The following is a 16489-nucleotide window of genomic DNA, read 5'->3' on the forward strand; positions in this document are numbered from 1 at the left end:
CAAGCATAAGTAACCTCCTTCAAGCCCCAAAGCTTCCTATAAATAAGATAAGAGAGTTGATCATCATATCAACTCATTTCGGTACCAGTCGACTAGCAAAACCATCAGTCGACTAGTACTACCATTGGAGGTAGCCAACAGCTACTTTGCAATACCAACGATTTGTCAACGGTCATTTACCAGTCGACTGCTAAAACTAGCAGTCGACTGGTAGCTGCTGGCTGAGCGAACAGAATGTTTCTGTTTGTAGTCAGTCGATTGCTAAAACTAGCAGTCGACTGCTAAGACTGCACATACACACACTTATCCTCTCCGGAGTCGCCCTTGAAGTCCTCTTCCTCGGCCTTCATCCCTCAGATGCACCCGAGCCCGCGGCTCCTCTCCATGCCATCCTTCACGATGCTTTGAAATCCGCTTCCCTCGGCTCCACTCCGTTGCTCCTCGTCCGGTGGTCCCTCGGATGTCTTCCACACCATCCTTCACCGACTCAAGGATCCGAGCCCTAGGATGAGCTTCCCAAGCTTAGCTGCACTAAGCTTCTCATGTGTGTTTCACCAAGTCCTGCAAGACTCAAACACACATATCAAATACATATGAAACCCTAACTTAAACTCTTTGACACACACATCAAAACCATGATCGTACCGATCAAGCATAGGTCGATTGCACCAACAATCTCCCCCTTTTTGATGTGTGGTAATATGTTTAAGTTAGGCATAAATAACAACATGAAAATTAAAATCAATATGTAAACATGAAGCATAATACCCAAGCTCCCCCTTAACATATGCTCTCAACCTCAATTTTCAAGTTTGCATACAAGTAGGTTTCTAACTTAAACCTTCCCATTTCTCCCCCTTTGACACCATAAAAAATTATACTAAACAAGTACACATACCATGGTATCAATGTGGACTTAAAAATATCGAAAAACCAGCTTTTGAAGGTGCTGGAAAACAGGTACCAGTCGACTGCTAACTATTGCAGTCGATTGGCACAAACCCAATTCGAATTTCAACATTCTAAATCCAACTTCAGAAATGCATAAAAAATTATAGAAAAATTCAAAAAATCATGAAATTTTGAGCACATATTTCTTATAATGTTCTTTAACAAGGAAAAATATATTTCCATGAAAATTCATCATATTTTTGAAGTTTTGATAAAAATTCAAACACTTTGAAAACCACTCAAGTTTATATCAATTTGAACCTTAGTTTTGCAGTCATATGTTTCAACATAACTATACTACAATAAATAAAACATAGAATTATTTTCAAAATATTTTAAAATATTCAACTATGATCTATGGGCAAGATGCCCATTAATTAAACATTTGCTTTCCCCATAGTTGGCATGTGCCTATGATCACTAAAAATTGATACATTTCATAACTCATCAAAATGTCATAAGCATATGTGAATTATTTGTATCATCCTAATATCTCACATTTATGGTTAGAAAATAATGCAAATCATTGTAAGATAAAGGTAACCTCTACTTAGCCCTTTTGATCATGAATTTCTATCAAGGCTAAGTGCTCCCCCTTAAGGTCGAGTCAACCATTTTTCAAGGATTTGAATTATGATTTCCATGGTTGACTTGACCTAAAATCCTCTAACCCTTGAGGATTGATTTTGGTACCCAATAGAAATTCTTTCTAATTGTGTTAACCAAATATTCCTTGGGGATCCATTTTCTATCTATAGTTTTGGTTTTTGATTGCCCCCTAGCAAGTAGACAATGATAGATCTTTTCATTGTTGGGTTCATTGTATCCTAACCCATTTTTCTTAAAACTTGCCCTTTGGCTCCCAATAATCATGTTTAGGGTTTTAGAGCTAATTTTAAATTTTTTAAGGGCATTGGTAAGATATTCTACTTTTCCCTTAAGGCCTTATTTTCTTCTAATAAACATGAATCATTTGAACTAGAAGAAGAAAATATTTTCTTCTAATAAACATGTTTATTCTACTTTTCCCTTAAGGCCTTATTTTCTTCTCAATTAACTTATTGTCTTGGTCCCTAGGCATCTCAAAACCATTTTCTATAATTAGCATTATATCGAAATTGGTTTCGAAGAATACCTCCATCTTCTTCTTCCACCAAGAGAAGTCTCCTTCGAATTTGGGTGGATGGATGCTTGAGCTGGCCATTTTGATAAGTGCTCTTCTCGACGATTAGTCCGTTGAAGGGTGTCCTCGCTCTGATACCACTTGTAGGAAATCGGTGGTCGGCTTGAAGGGGGGTTGGATAGACGACGCCTCCAAATCGATTGCTTCTCTACAAAGTTAGTGCGCAAGCAGAATATACTAAAACTAAAACAATGAATGCAAACAAGCGCTAACACAATTCCTTTACGTGGTTCGGAGATTACTTACTCCTACTCCACAGCGTGCCCTTGAGGTGGACGAACCCTTGATCCTTCGGTGGATCAATCCCCTTCAATCTCCGGCTATCTCTTACTCCTTCTCGGTGGAGCAAACCTCTCACAAAGAATCTCTTCCTCTTTCTAATAATGAAGTTTAGGATTGGGAGGAAGAGAATAGACTTGGAAGTTTTGGGCAAAGACTAAGAGTTATTCAACAAGCATGAGTAACCTTCTTCAACCCCCAAAGCTTCCTATAAATAAGAGAAGAGAGTTGATCATCATATCAACTCATTTCGGTACTAATCGACTGGCAAAACCATCAGTCGACTGGTGCTACCGTTGGAGGTAGCCAACAGCTACTTTGCAGCACCAACAGTTTGTCAACGGTCATTTACCAGTCGACTGCTAAAACTAGCAATCGACTGGTAGATGCTAGCTGAGCGAACATAATATTTCTATTCGCAACTAGTCAACTGCTAAAACTAGCAGTCGACTGCTAAGATTGCATATACACACACTTATCCTCTCCGGAGTCGCCCTTGAAGTCCTCTTCCTCGGCTTTCGTCCCTCAAATGCACCCGAGCCTGCGGCTCTTCTCCGTGTCATCCTTCACGTTGCCTTGAAGTCCGCTTCCCTCGGCTTCACTCCGTTGCTCCTCGTCCGGCGGTCCCTCAGATGTCTTCCACACCATCCTTCACCAACTCAAAGATCTGAGCCCTAGGATGAGTTTCCCAAGCTTAGCTGCACCAAGCTTTTCATGTGTGTTTCACCAAGTCCTGCAAGACTCAAACACACATATCAAACACATATGAAAACCTAACTTAAACTCTTTGACACACACATCAAAACCATGATCGTACCGATCAAGCATAGGTCGATTACACGAATAATATCCCTTTATTTCATTGGGATATCCAACAAAATAGCACTTGTCTGATTTGGATCCTAATTTATCTGAGACTTGTCGTCGAACGTAAGCCTCACAACCCCAAATCTTTATAAAAGACATCTCAGGACTCTTCCCTGTTCATATCGTATATGGTGTCTTTATGATGACCTTGGATGGAACTCGGTTAAGTGTAAAAGCGGTCATCTCTAGAGCATGTCCCCAAAAAGAAGTAGGAAGATCTGTATGACTCATCATCGATCGTACCATATCTAATAAAGTATGATTTCTCCTTTCTGATACACCATTCCATTATGGTATTCCAGGTGGAGTGAGTTGAGACATGATCCCACACTCAACGAGATGGTCATGAAACTCTTGGCTAAGGTATTTCTCACCTCGATCTGATCAAAGCATCTTAATACTCTTACCAAGTTAGTTTTGTACTTCATTCTTGAATTCTTTGAATTTTTCAAAGGATTCTGACTTGTGTCTCATCAGATACACATAGCCGTATTTACTGAAATCGTCAGTGAAAGTAATGAAGTAATAATAGCCTCCTCTAGCTGCTATTCTGAAAGAGTCACATACATCAGTATGTACGAGTCCTAACAGATCATTAGCCCTTTCACCGTGTCTATCATCTTACCTTGAAGACAAGATTCGCATGCCTCATATGATTCAAAATCAAATGAGTTTAAAAGTTCATCCTTATGGAGTTGGGATATGCGACTCTCATTGATGTGACCAAAGCGATAATGCCAAAGATATGTTTAGTTTAAATCATTAGATTTGAATCGTTTGATATTTATGTTATAGATTGTATTTTCAATGTCTAGAACATAGAGGTCATTCATAAGAGGTGCACTACAATAGAACATATCATTGAAATAAATGTAACAACATTTGTTCTTTATTACAAATGAAAAACCTTTCTTGTCCAAACAAAAAACAGAGATAATATTTTTTGTCAAAGTGGGCACATAACAGGACTCTTCTAGTTCTAAAACAAGATCAGTGGGTAAAGATAAGAAATATGTTCCTACAGCGACAACAGCAACTTTTGTACCATTGTCTACTCGTAGGTCCACTTCGCCCTTTGCCAACGTCTACTATTTCTCAGCCACTACACATTAGTACAAATGTGAGATGCACATCCGATATCTAATACCCATGAAGAAAAAAATAGATAAATTGACTTCTATAACATATATACTTGAGGTAGAAGTCTCACTTCTTTTCCATTTAAGTTCCTCTAGGTATACTTTTAAGTTCCTCTTCTAGTGTTCGGTCTCACCGCAGTGGAAGCAGGTTCCTTCCTTAACAACCCCACCTTTGGATTTCAGTGCATGAGTCTTGCCCTTGCCTTTTGCTTGGGTCTTACCCTTACCTTTAGGCTTCCACTTGCCTTTGCCTTTAGACACCATCAAAATGGAACTACGCTTTGCCTTCTTAAGGTTGAGTTTAGTAGTTTTCAACATGCTCAACATCTCAGGCAGTGGTTTGTCAATTTCATTCATGTTGTAGTTCATGACAAATTGACTATAGCTATTGCGCAATGACTGCAAGATAAGATCAGTGGTCAATTCTTGGCCTAGTAGAAATCCCAATCGCTATAGGTTTTCTACATACCCCATCATTTTGAGCACATATGTCCCTATGGGACTTCCTTCTTGCATTTTGCATTGAAACAACGCTTTAGATATCTCAAATCCTCATGTCTTGCTTGTCCTTGATATAGTTGTCTAAGGTGTTCAACCATATTATAAGCATCTATGTTCTCATGTTGTTTCTGAAGCTCAGAGTTCATGGTGGCGAGCATAAGGCATGATACATCTAATGCATCATCTTGATACTTTTTGTAAGCATCCCTATCAGCTCGAGTGGCAATAGCGGGGGTCAGGAATAGGCTACTCTAGGATGTACAATTTCCGTTCTTGCTTGAAAACAATTCTCAAGTTTCTGTACTAGTCCAGGAAGTTAGCTTCATTGAGCTTGTCCTTATCAAGGACAGATCACAGAGAAAGAGTGTTCGACATATTTGATGACACGGTAATCTACAACAACATAATGCAGACCTTAGTATCATATATTGATCATTTAATTAGGCCTTTAATTAAATGATTCTCCCACAGAATTATAAAGCTTGGTAGGAGCGAGTCATGGTTGTGGTTTTACCCACACTACATAATGCAGACCTTAGTATCATATATTGATCATTTAATTAGGCCTTTAATTAAATGATTCTCCCATAGAATTATAAAGCTTGGTAGGAGCGAGTCATGGTTGTGGTTTTACCCACACTACTAGCTCCAAATCCAATCACAATAAATTCATGTGGGAGAAGATCCATATTATACCTCATCTTGAGTTAGCTTTGGATAATTGCCAAAGACTCGTATAATGTAGGTAGGCATCATATACCAATTACATCAAATGCAGCTCTTGTATAACTAGATGAACAATACTATTTATTTATTTGCCCATCTTATGAAATTCATATTATAGCTCATCTTGTGTTAGCTTTAGCTAATCGCCCAAGATTAGTACAATTTGAATTCCATCTTATGGGATATGCCTTTAAGCTCTCAATCTAAATGAGACAACTTAGTTAAGTCACACCCAAGTTTAATAGTCGAACATCATAATTGTCCTGTCGCACTCTAGCAAGATAAATTGAGTCACATTGCTTTGACAAAACCTGACTACAATTGATCGAGCTAGAAGCGAGTATTAAACTTTGGTAGGCATATATTAAAAAGACCTAATTATATTTAAACTAGACATGTATCGAATACAATCAAAGCACACATCACATATATGCATAAATTAAAACGTGACTTGATTATGGCCCCCATAAACTACGATCTTCTCAAGCCAATGAGAAGAGCGATAAGTCAACTTAGGTCAAAGCAACTTCTCCAAGCGCTTTCTTGGTCGTTGTGTGTTGTTGTTCTTCCTTCCTTTTCACCTGTCGCCTAGTAGACTAACTCCTTTCTATTTTGTACATTACAAAATCTAAAGAAATTCGAGTTACATTTGAGTGTAGTCTAAAATTATAACAAGAAAAAAAAAGGATGAAGGCACGACACACAGGTCGTATTATGAATTACAACATCACACACAATCACATAGGGGCTCAAGGGTCATAACCATGCACCATGTCATATATATTCACAATATCCTTACGACATAAATTTACTATGATTTCAATAATAAATTATTAGCCACAACGCCACGACGATCCTACTATGTCACAGGGTCAAGGGGCAGCACCCCCGAAGTAAAATTTATTTTCCATACTCATTTTATGAGTTGCTGCTATACCCGAGACCCTCCTACCCTCAAGACCGACTATGTTTCATTTTGAACAAAACACCTTTGGTCAGACCTTGCTGGTCACATACCAACTATGTTTCGTTCTCAACAAAATACTAATTTTTGGCTGAAACTCATAATTTACATATCATAGTAAACCTATCATGCATTTCTATATCACATATAAAAATTCTAACAATTTAGTATACCCCTTCGCAAGTGGCTTTGATACCACTGTAAGGAACTAGAGCGCTAACTATGCTTATGCGTAGCGGAAACCATCTAGTTCCTCCAAGAGATTCATGTGAATGGAAAAAAAATATACTAAGTTTTCTAAAAGAGCATGAAAAAGGTTATACCTTTGATGTGTGCACACGGACTCCAGACAGCTTGGATCACAGCACAATCACACGTTTGCGCCTCTATGATATCCACACGAACAAGTCTTGTCTTCGTTTGTCTCACAAACTCACAAGTAGGAGAAGAAAAACACCTAAGGTTGTGCTAGCAACTTAAAGTAGGTGTTTTGACCAAGAAGAGAGAAGAGGAAGGAGAGAATGAAGATCTACCCAAAAATGAAGAGAAAAATACTTAAGTATTTTTATCCAATGAAAATGTTTAATGTGCATTAATTCAATTAATGATCCTTAATGAATATTTACACTCCATTAAGGACCATACTTGAAACTCCTCATTTTAAATTTAATTTCAAAAATTGAATGAAATGATTCATTGAATTTCAAAATTCAATGAATATCTCCATTAATCTTCACTTGAGTCTAACTCAAGTCTAATTCACTTGAGTCTAACTCAAGTCTAATTCAATCGAGTCTTACTCAATTAATCTCATGCAATTTCAAATTCAATGAATCACATTTCATTAATTTGAATTGACTCCTTGAGTCTAGTTTGAATTGGACTTAATCCAATAATTAGATCTAATTGAGTCTAACTCAATAAGTCCAATTCGAATTAGACTTAATCCAATGATTCATCATATGAACCCATCTCCAAATCTACTTGTTCTTTGTGTGTGACCCAATAAGTTTTCGTAACGTTAGCAATGCACCCAAATCAACATTTAGATACATAAACAATGAGTGACATCTAGCAAGACATCATTGCTACCCAAGTGACGAGAAAGTCAAGATCCGACCTAACCTGTCTGTGACTATTATCTTGTATGACTTAGTCCCTCTATCCTTGATATCTAGATTGATCAATGAGGCATAGACCGTGTCATCCTCTTATCAACCTTTGTGTTTCTTGATCTCTAAGTAGACACATTCAATCAAATAAGCTTAATATCTCATATTGATTTATTTGAGCATGACCATGCTTTCTTGTGTCCTACTAATCAAGGGACCCACAGATATTGCTTTCGTCATATAGAAGGGATAGATCTCATCTACATCACTCACATCCCTCTGTATAATTCATTGCACCCAGTGATCGACTTTATTGTCCACCTTGTTATAGGTAATGTTTGCCGATACCAAAGTGCACAACTCTTTATGTAGGGAACCGTAGTGACTTCAGGTCTAAGGACTATTAATACCAATACTCACATGAGAATGTTTATGACACTCATATAATGATCCATGAAACATTTTCATGGTGAGTCATTCAGTATATATTCTCTAATATATACTCATGTGTCAACCTGATATCTCATATCCATGACTTGTGAGATTAAGTCATTTGTTGACTTACATGCTAATTTTAACGCATTAATATTGTCTTTGTATATTAATGCTTGACTAGGAATAGTTAAGAGTGGTGTTTTATGTATATCTACAATATCTCACTATCAATTCAACCAATTGATATGCTGTAGATAAGAACCTACTACCCAAGGACATTATTATACTTATTCAATCGACACTGAATTGAAACAAATATAATAATCAACTCTACCTTTTATTAATAATAAAATATGTTACAAAATTGAGCCCTTTACAATCATCTCATAATTGGTACTAGGGCTAATACTAACATTAACAAGGGCATGCACATATGCATTAAAAAAAAGCCTGTGGCAACGTAAAGACAAGAAAAGAAATTTACACACTAAAAATAAAAATAAAAAAGAGAGAAGAAAGACTGAATTCTGAGTTAAATATATATGCTACATCAAACAATTAAATTTTCCATAGATGACTAATTAAATCATTATCAAATTAAAAGTAATTAATAAAATTATTAAGAAATTGCAATTCTTCAAGTGAGTAAAGAAAAATAGTACCTTAGCTTAGCTAACAAGAAACTACTGAGACTTACACTGTCACACACTAGTCACCAAACACCACTGATGACTGAACGAATAAAATTCTCCTCCAAAAATTCAAATCTAACAAAAATCTGAGAGCAAGTTTTCACGAGTCAACGACAATAGACAACCAAAGTTCAAATTCACAAATAAAATTCTAATTCAATAGATTATATTTATCATCTATGTAGATACAAAAATAATGGTAAAAAAATCTTGAAAAGTGATAGAGATGCAAAAGAAGAAGAAGAGATGCGACAAAATCACAGAAATAGTCGTTGATGAGCCGTGAGCGAAAGAAGAAGAGATGCGATAGGGATAGAGAATTTCAAATAGAAAGGGAGGAGAAGATATATCTTGAGTCCTCTTTCTCATAGACACAGGTGTAGGTGGGAGGTGGCGTCGCGATGGGCACCGTAGCGAGTTTTCCATCGCGCAGGTGTAGGTGGCAGAAGCAATTCTTTGTCCTAAATCTGTTTTCATTCCTGCACTATAACTATTAAATATAATATTAAAAAAAAAATTAGACCCCCTCAAAATCTAGGCTTATGGTCATCGTCCAAGATTGCTCTTCTCCAAGGCCGGGCCTGCATCCAAGAGACCATAAGTTGAGGAGCATTGAGTTGATAGTTTAGTCGGAGAAGATGAACTATATGGGTAAAGAGTGAAGGACAACGTATGAAACGAATAAAAGATTCGATCCATCTGATAGACTTGTGACTTAATAAAATATGGCCACGTCGGCAAAATTATGTTATAAAGGTAAATTCTTAAATTCTTAAATGAATTATGATAATAACTTGAGTTAGGATAACTTGGACTTAAATGAAGATTCATAGCTGTAGTTATCTAGTCAATTGAAACTTGATTTTACTTGATTGGTGGATGAGTTAACTAAGCAGTCGACTTAGGTTGGTTAGAAAATGAATATAATTTTTCTATTCATGAATAAATCGACTAGGCAATACTCAATTAAGCTAGATTCATTCAATTGGGAAGGCAACTAATGATCAAATGGGGGAAGAAAGAAGATATTTGTGGATCTAACATAGAAAGATTGTAATAGTCAGATAATCAAGGAACTATAGTGGTGCAGTCGGAAAACCAAGTGGTAAAAAGGTGATCCGTTCGTCCCAGTCTCCTCGTTAATTCGTCCCTAGATCAATACGCGGAAGAAATAAATCACGGATGACTACTAATCATTAATACAAATGACAAGACATCAGGAAAGATATGTTTAGATATGTCGAGTTTCAATTTTAAGATTTTATATGATAACATCCTATGTCTTAATTATCGTACTATTTGAATCAAAGAGCAACGGTAAACAGTTGAATGAATGAAGCGAGATTGATTTGATTGAAGTAGTCATTGACTTGAAGAGGGAAAGAGAGTCAACTGGGAAAGATCGCAAAATAGTCCGACTTAAATGACAATCAATTGAATGATCGACGATTAAATAAAAAGTGAGACTAAAGACAAAGTTTAGTGTGCCAACGTTTCACTTGTTCTTAATGTTGTAAGAAGACACATGTAAAATGTTTATTCACCTTTGGAAGGATCCGAGAAAGAGCAAGAAAGGAGCCGTTGAAGAGTCAAAGGCAGTAGAAAGGAACAAGAGTTACAAATCACACAATCGCATGCCATCAGGTTAGCATTTATATTCATGTTCTTTACTTTATGCTTATGTTGTGCTAATCATGTTTGATTGAGCCAATTAAAGTCTTAACAAGAGTAAAGAGTGAATTTGTAGGTCAAGTGCCGTGGGCCCTTACCCTTCTAGCCATCCAGTCACCATCCCTCGTCGACCTAACAATTCTAGCCAGCTCCTTTGATGCTAGCAGCCAAATAGACAACAACAATTGGCTACGATAACAGAGGCCTAAAAACACTTTATCGGGGCTTTTACGATGGGTACAGCGACCATTGATTAAAAGACAAGAGGAAAGAGGGCTCAATCCCATTCTTTTGTTATACGAGGCCGTTAGTTTTTATCTAGTTGACATCATCGATGTAAAATTTTTTATCAATCACTATCATAAATTGAAAAATATTTTATGTCAACTATTCATTAAGATAAATAGATCCATTAATTCATCAGATTAAGACTCAAAACTAAGAAGACACGTTATTACAGTAGCATTACCGGAGGACTATACCAGGCAGTTTTGAGAGCACCAGACAATGCTAGTTCAACACTATTCATGTCATCAACCCTCAAATGGACTTTTCCAATGCACCTTTAAAAATTTAAATTTAAAATTTAAAAAACCTTTATTTCATCCCTATAAAAAAAAATTAGATCCGCTACATTAACAATCCCTTTAATACCGATCCCATAGATATAGAAGGAGGTACATACAGGTACACATGCGTCAAGCGTATCATGGGATAAATCTAAAGTCGTCAGTTCCTGAGAATCGACCCTTGACCATTACGCCAGAGATATCATACACCCTTTCAAAATACTTCTTCATTCCTATGAAAACAACTTCAATTGCTCGTAAAACTCAAGTAATTCTTCTCCTCTAAAATTTACGTCTCTAATCTCGTCTAAAGAATATTTCAAGAGATTAAAAGTTTGTCAAATCTTTTCAAAATTCAAAATGATCTTGTTTCAAGATACAAATCATTGCATCTGCAGAGACAATTATTGATAACCCTAAACAATACAATATTGTCTCAAAAGGAAAAAATTATCACTAATTTGACTAACAAATTGCATAAACCTGAGAAAGAAATTCTTGGATGGATACACAAGAGTTCATCAAGTTTCAAAGTCTTCAATGTAGACATTACATGCAGTTTTACCATGATTAACTTAGAGACGTGGCTTGATATTCTTTTCGGAGAGCTCCTATGCTTCCTGCTGCTATGGTTTTTGGGAAAAAAAAGTAGTGTCACGATGAAGAACAAATCCTTCAATTTTCTTGAAGTCGAGCTTCATTTTTGGATCAGTGTGGCCATTCTCTATCAATTGGCAGAGATATCGATACTTAATGAGAGGCTTCATTTTGCTACTCTATAACTCATGACACTATTGTTTTATAATACACAGGCCTTTATGATTAATAAAGCTGCATGAAAATTTGTAGTAGCCAAAGCTTAAATTTGGGGGATACATCATAAATTTTAACTAGTTACAAAGAATAAATCAGAATTCAATCTGAATAAAAAGATGAAGAATTGTAGGATATTTAAATGAGAAAGAAACATTCCCACATATTTTATATCTTTATATAACTTACAGATTAAAAAAATTTAAGCTCTCCAAGCTCATTTCTTTAACTCCTCTGAACAAGTGGATCGAACTGGAAGCACAATGTTTACTCATTGTCTAGGCCTGGAACATACTCCAAAATGACATCGAAAATTACAGGACTGCTGGGAGCTACTCTTGGCCTTCCTGGTGCTGAATTTAGGCCCTTGGGGAATGCTAACTGCGAAGAACATCATGACAGTTAAGTAACCAACTATGAATTGTGTGGCTGAGTTGTTTTATTAATTTTTTTTTTTTGTTGCTTGAAACCAGTGCTATCACAAGTAGTCTTATAGGTGAACAAAGACACGTCTGCTAAATTCTCAACTGATGAAGAATAAGGAGGAAATTAGCAAAGAAAATTTGATTTTATAGAAATACTACTAGATTTTTGGAACTGAACTACACAGCTCACTTACAGGCCCCGGAATATAAAGTCGACGTTTTCCTCCAACTTTCATTCCCAATATTCCTTCATCGAGTCCCTTGATCACCTAATTTGGCAAATTTAAAGAGAAACAGAAGTAACAAACGTGAGAACTTGCAAGGTTATGTGTTTGAATGTGTCAGGCAAGCACAAAAATGAATGTGTATAGCATCTTGAGATAGACTCTCAAGGAGAAAACTTCTCTAACAGATTGGTTCCAGTTCACTTTCAGCGAGATCTTATGTTAATAAACCTTACAGGTACATATTTCAAGTGTGTACATTTGTTCTTACCTGTCCAGCTCCCACACGGAAAATATAGGGTATGCCTTTCTCCAAGGAGCTGGAACAAAAGAATGGAAGAGACTCAGAGCCCATCAAAAAACCTACTCGGCCACAATCTCAGAATGACCATATCTAAGATTTACCAAAAGTTAGAAGAAAACAACTACAAATAAGAACTTTACAGATATTTCAGAGGTTGCATCCACATGTTGTTTGCAGGAAATCACTTTGGTAATACATAGTTTCTTATTCACTTTGGTTAGAAAAAGATTACAGAACTTCTGTCAATCTCTGTGAAGGATTGCAGTGACTTATCCCCCACACATTCAGCTACAAACAACATTGAGCACACTAGAGGAAGCAACAGATTGGGGAGTTGACAGGGTAGGAACATTTCAGTTTTACTCCCAGACATTCAGGTAGAAACAACATTAGGCAGACTAGAGTATAGTGGCATATCGGAGGTGGCAGCCAGAGATAGTTTGGTTATAGAAGGGTGGGGTATGCAGTCCTGAGGACCTAATCTAGCACTAAAATTAAGTCAACTTTAATTATGAATAGAATCTGATCTGCAATGGTTGCAATTGTTTACCAGATGTTTCTCCTCTTTGCCAACTAACATATTAGCTCCCTAAGCATTTGTCTTGCGAACAAGGAGCCATGAAAATAAGGTCTGGCCTAATTTCATCATCTCTTTATTGAGTTACTGATCCAAAACAAGTAGATATAAAGAATTATAACTCTATTTCAAAGACAACAACTAAAGGTCCAAGTGTTGAAATGTAAATGACCAAATATGAATATTAGAAAAAGCTTAAAAGAAATTCCATCATAGTATGAGAAAAATCTTCAATTCTCACAAATCTGTGAGAACATTCTTTTCTATTATGAAGAATCATTGCCATAACAGAATTGAGCAAGTAATCAAATATCAAATTAAAGCGCCCACTTTTTCTAGGGTACACATACAAAAGTACAGAGCTACTAAATAAAATACTTAAAGCTCAAAAGGAAAACCACCTGAAAACCAATGGGTGGGCTCGGACCTTCACCAATTTTGATATCCTTGTATTGAAGACCAGATTCTGTAGTCACCATAGGTACCTGAACAAAAATCGTAGTCAAAAAAGGAGAGTCAATAACTCCAGATTGTTCTTCATTGTTACAATCCGACTCTGACAATAGTTCAAAGTTTTGTTGAGGGAGTACAAACAATGGCATTGTCTAGCTGTTTAATTAGTACCTTGCACTTTCATGTAAAGCAAGATCTCCATGTTTATATACTGAAAAAAGGTGAAGATAGATACATGCATAGTATCTGGAGCTAAGTATGGCAAATTGGAATTTGGAATCTAAAGAGGGATGATATATCTAGGGCCAAATAAGGGATACTGAAGCTGAACAAAGATAATATTACAATTGGCAGTGAAAGGATGAATAAATACCATCTGGGTCAAAGTTAAGGAATTATTTATTCCTACATTCTTGTTGCAAAAGTTGTTAGAAACAGAATAACACGATGAGATTGTTTTGTTATAACAGAGCTAAAAAAGAGATAAATGCAACGGATACATTGTGTGCGTTTTAGTTTTTTGGAGTTTTTAAATAATTAGGAGATAAACCAAGATCTCCTTGGCATATAATTTAGGAAAATGTTAGAACAAGGAGAAATCGAGGCGAAGATACCATCAGAAGTTAATTCTCCACAAAACATCTAAAATCTTGCCATGTGGTGTAGGACAATATTATGAAAAATTAACTTTCAAAGTTCAGATACACAAATGGATTCTTATCTAGAAGAGAGTTTTGAGTGATGAAGCCCTTGTGAGGTTATTTTGTATGAATTTGGAAACTGTAGTAGCATCTATTATTTTACGATTAACATTTTGCAATGCTTGATTACTATTACCTCCTATGACAATAACAACAACAATAACCAAGTGTTTATCCCACTAAGTGAGCTCAACTATATGGATCCTCTATTCAGATGAATCCTCTTTTAGATTGTACCTCCTGCTGCGTTTAATTTAAAAAATGAAGGGCTAATTTGAAAGAAACATAAAAGGTGGCCTGTCAAAGAAGTACACCTTTCAGTTTCTTTCATAGATATTGCAGGTTCAAGTTGTCAATATCAACCGTGATATGCTGACATTCATGATAGAACAGAACATAACTACCATCCAACATCAAACCCTTGATTGAAATGTTTATTATAAATTAATATGTCCAAATGAATAACTTTAAAAAAAAAAAGCAAAGTATCCACAGCAAAATACCATATATGAGTTTCATATTCGTCTATTAATGACTCAGTTGCAAATTAAGATGAGTATACAGAAACATGATGATGATGACATATTGTTTTTTGAATCAAAATTTGTACATATGGATATGCAACCTCACCATACATTTTCAAGCTCCTTTTCACATTCATCATCACACAATCTTGGCTTTTCCTCCCCAGGCAATCCAGCTCCGTAGGAGTTTGCACTGATTAATCCAAAAGTAGTCAAAGCAAACATTGACCCAATTGCACTCCGCCGTGACAAGGTAATATCCTCATTCATTTCCATTCTTATTCTCTGTCCGAGGTCCAAATCTAAGCAATGAACTTTAGGAGGTTTAATATGAAGATTACACCACAATCTCTTGAAAAGGCATGGACCTACACAAATATTGCACACAATTAAAGAAAAAAAATTCAGAATCTGTAATTTCATATAAATAAAAGGGAAACCTAAAGATTAAGAAAATGTCACAGCGTGCCAATTATCTACATTGTATCAAGTCCAATCTATCTCCAAAACTCATTCTTTAAAAGTTAAAACTATTTTTTTCCAGTCTTGCACAAATGGAAGCTAAAGGATGATGGTAAACTATGAAGTAGAATACAATCAACATGCTTTCTTTTTCAGGTCAAAACAGTCAAAAACCAATTGGCACGCCACTCACCAAACAAACTTTGTACTCAAGCCCACTAAATGTCAAAAGGAGATCGGAGAAAACCTTAACCAGCCGTATATGTCTTAATAGTGTAATACACCATCCAATTCAAAAGGAAAATATGAACAACTCAGAAAAACAACCAAAAACACAGTAAAGTGCTGATTTTTTTTGCCTATAAGCAACACGAAAACAAAAGGCGATATACAACATACTTGCACGATCATCAAAGATGCATCTTATAAGTCAAAGGATATCACACGACATCAAACACTCATCTGGAATGACGAGCAAGCTAGAGCATTTAGTTTCTAAAACGCAATTGTGGACGACAAATTCTAGGGAAAGTCGCGCAAACAGACGGAACGACGATTTGTTTGTGCCTGAGTTTGATAAAGAAGGGATGTATTGGAAGTGACCTGAGGGAAGAAGCAGAGCTGAGGAGGAAGCGGCCATGGATGTGGAACAGGAAGATCGAAGCACTGGGAGGGCGGATGATAGAGCGTGAGCCATATAATAATATCTTCTTCGGGGGCCCGATTTAAACCGGTCTCAAGATGACTTAAACCGGGCAAATCGTCCGGGTTTTGTCAACTGGGCCGGATTTAACAGAAGTTCCACCGTTTCGTTTTGTTTACTCCTTGGGAAGATTCTATTTTACTCCATATTTTCTATTTATTTTAATTTTGCCGCAGTTCATAAATATTAGCGAGTATCTTAAAATCTACTGTTT

The 16489-nt window shown here is 36.3% G+C and overlaps 1 protein-coding gene across 4 annotated transcripts; it reads right to left on the reverse strand.

The window, feature by feature from the left end:
- Window positions 1-11904: 11904 nt before the first annotated feature.
- Window positions 11905-16320, reverse strand: LOC122001421 (peptidyl-prolyl cis-trans isomerase FKBP16-3, chloroplastic-like). Of its 4 annotated transcripts, XR_006117358.1 has the most exons (7): window positions 16176-16320; window positions 15222-15478; window positions 13834-13917; window positions 13406-13519; window positions 12823-12871; window positions 12522-12596; window positions 11905-12283 (listed from the first exon to the last, which is right to left on the reverse strand). XR_006117358.1 is itself a non-coding variant. In XM_042556145.1 (6 exons), exons 1-5 carry the CDS (start codon window positions 16267-16269, stop codon window positions 12577-12579), a joined length of 504 nt encoding a protein of 167 aa, XP_042412079.1. In that variant the 5' UTR covers window positions 16270-16320; the 3' UTR covers window positions 11905-12283; window positions 12522-12576. The 4 variants fall into 4 exon arrangements, 3 of the variants coding, with proteins under 3 accessions (XP_042412079.1, XP_042412080.1, XP_042412078.1); XM_042556145.1 differs by lacking the exon at window positions 13406-13519; XM_042556146.1 differs by lacking the exons at window positions 12522-12596; window positions 12823-12871.
- Between the last annotated feature and the right edge of the window lie 169 nt (window positions 16321-16489).

This window comes from Zingiber officinale, chromosome 7A (assembly GCF_018446385.1).
Source record: "Zingiber officinale cultivar Zhangliang chromosome 7A, Zo_v1.1, whole genome shotgun sequence".
Taxonomy (NCBI): domain Eukaryota; kingdom Viridiplantae; phylum Streptophyta; class Magnoliopsida; order Zingiberales; family Zingiberaceae; genus Zingiber; species Zingiber officinale.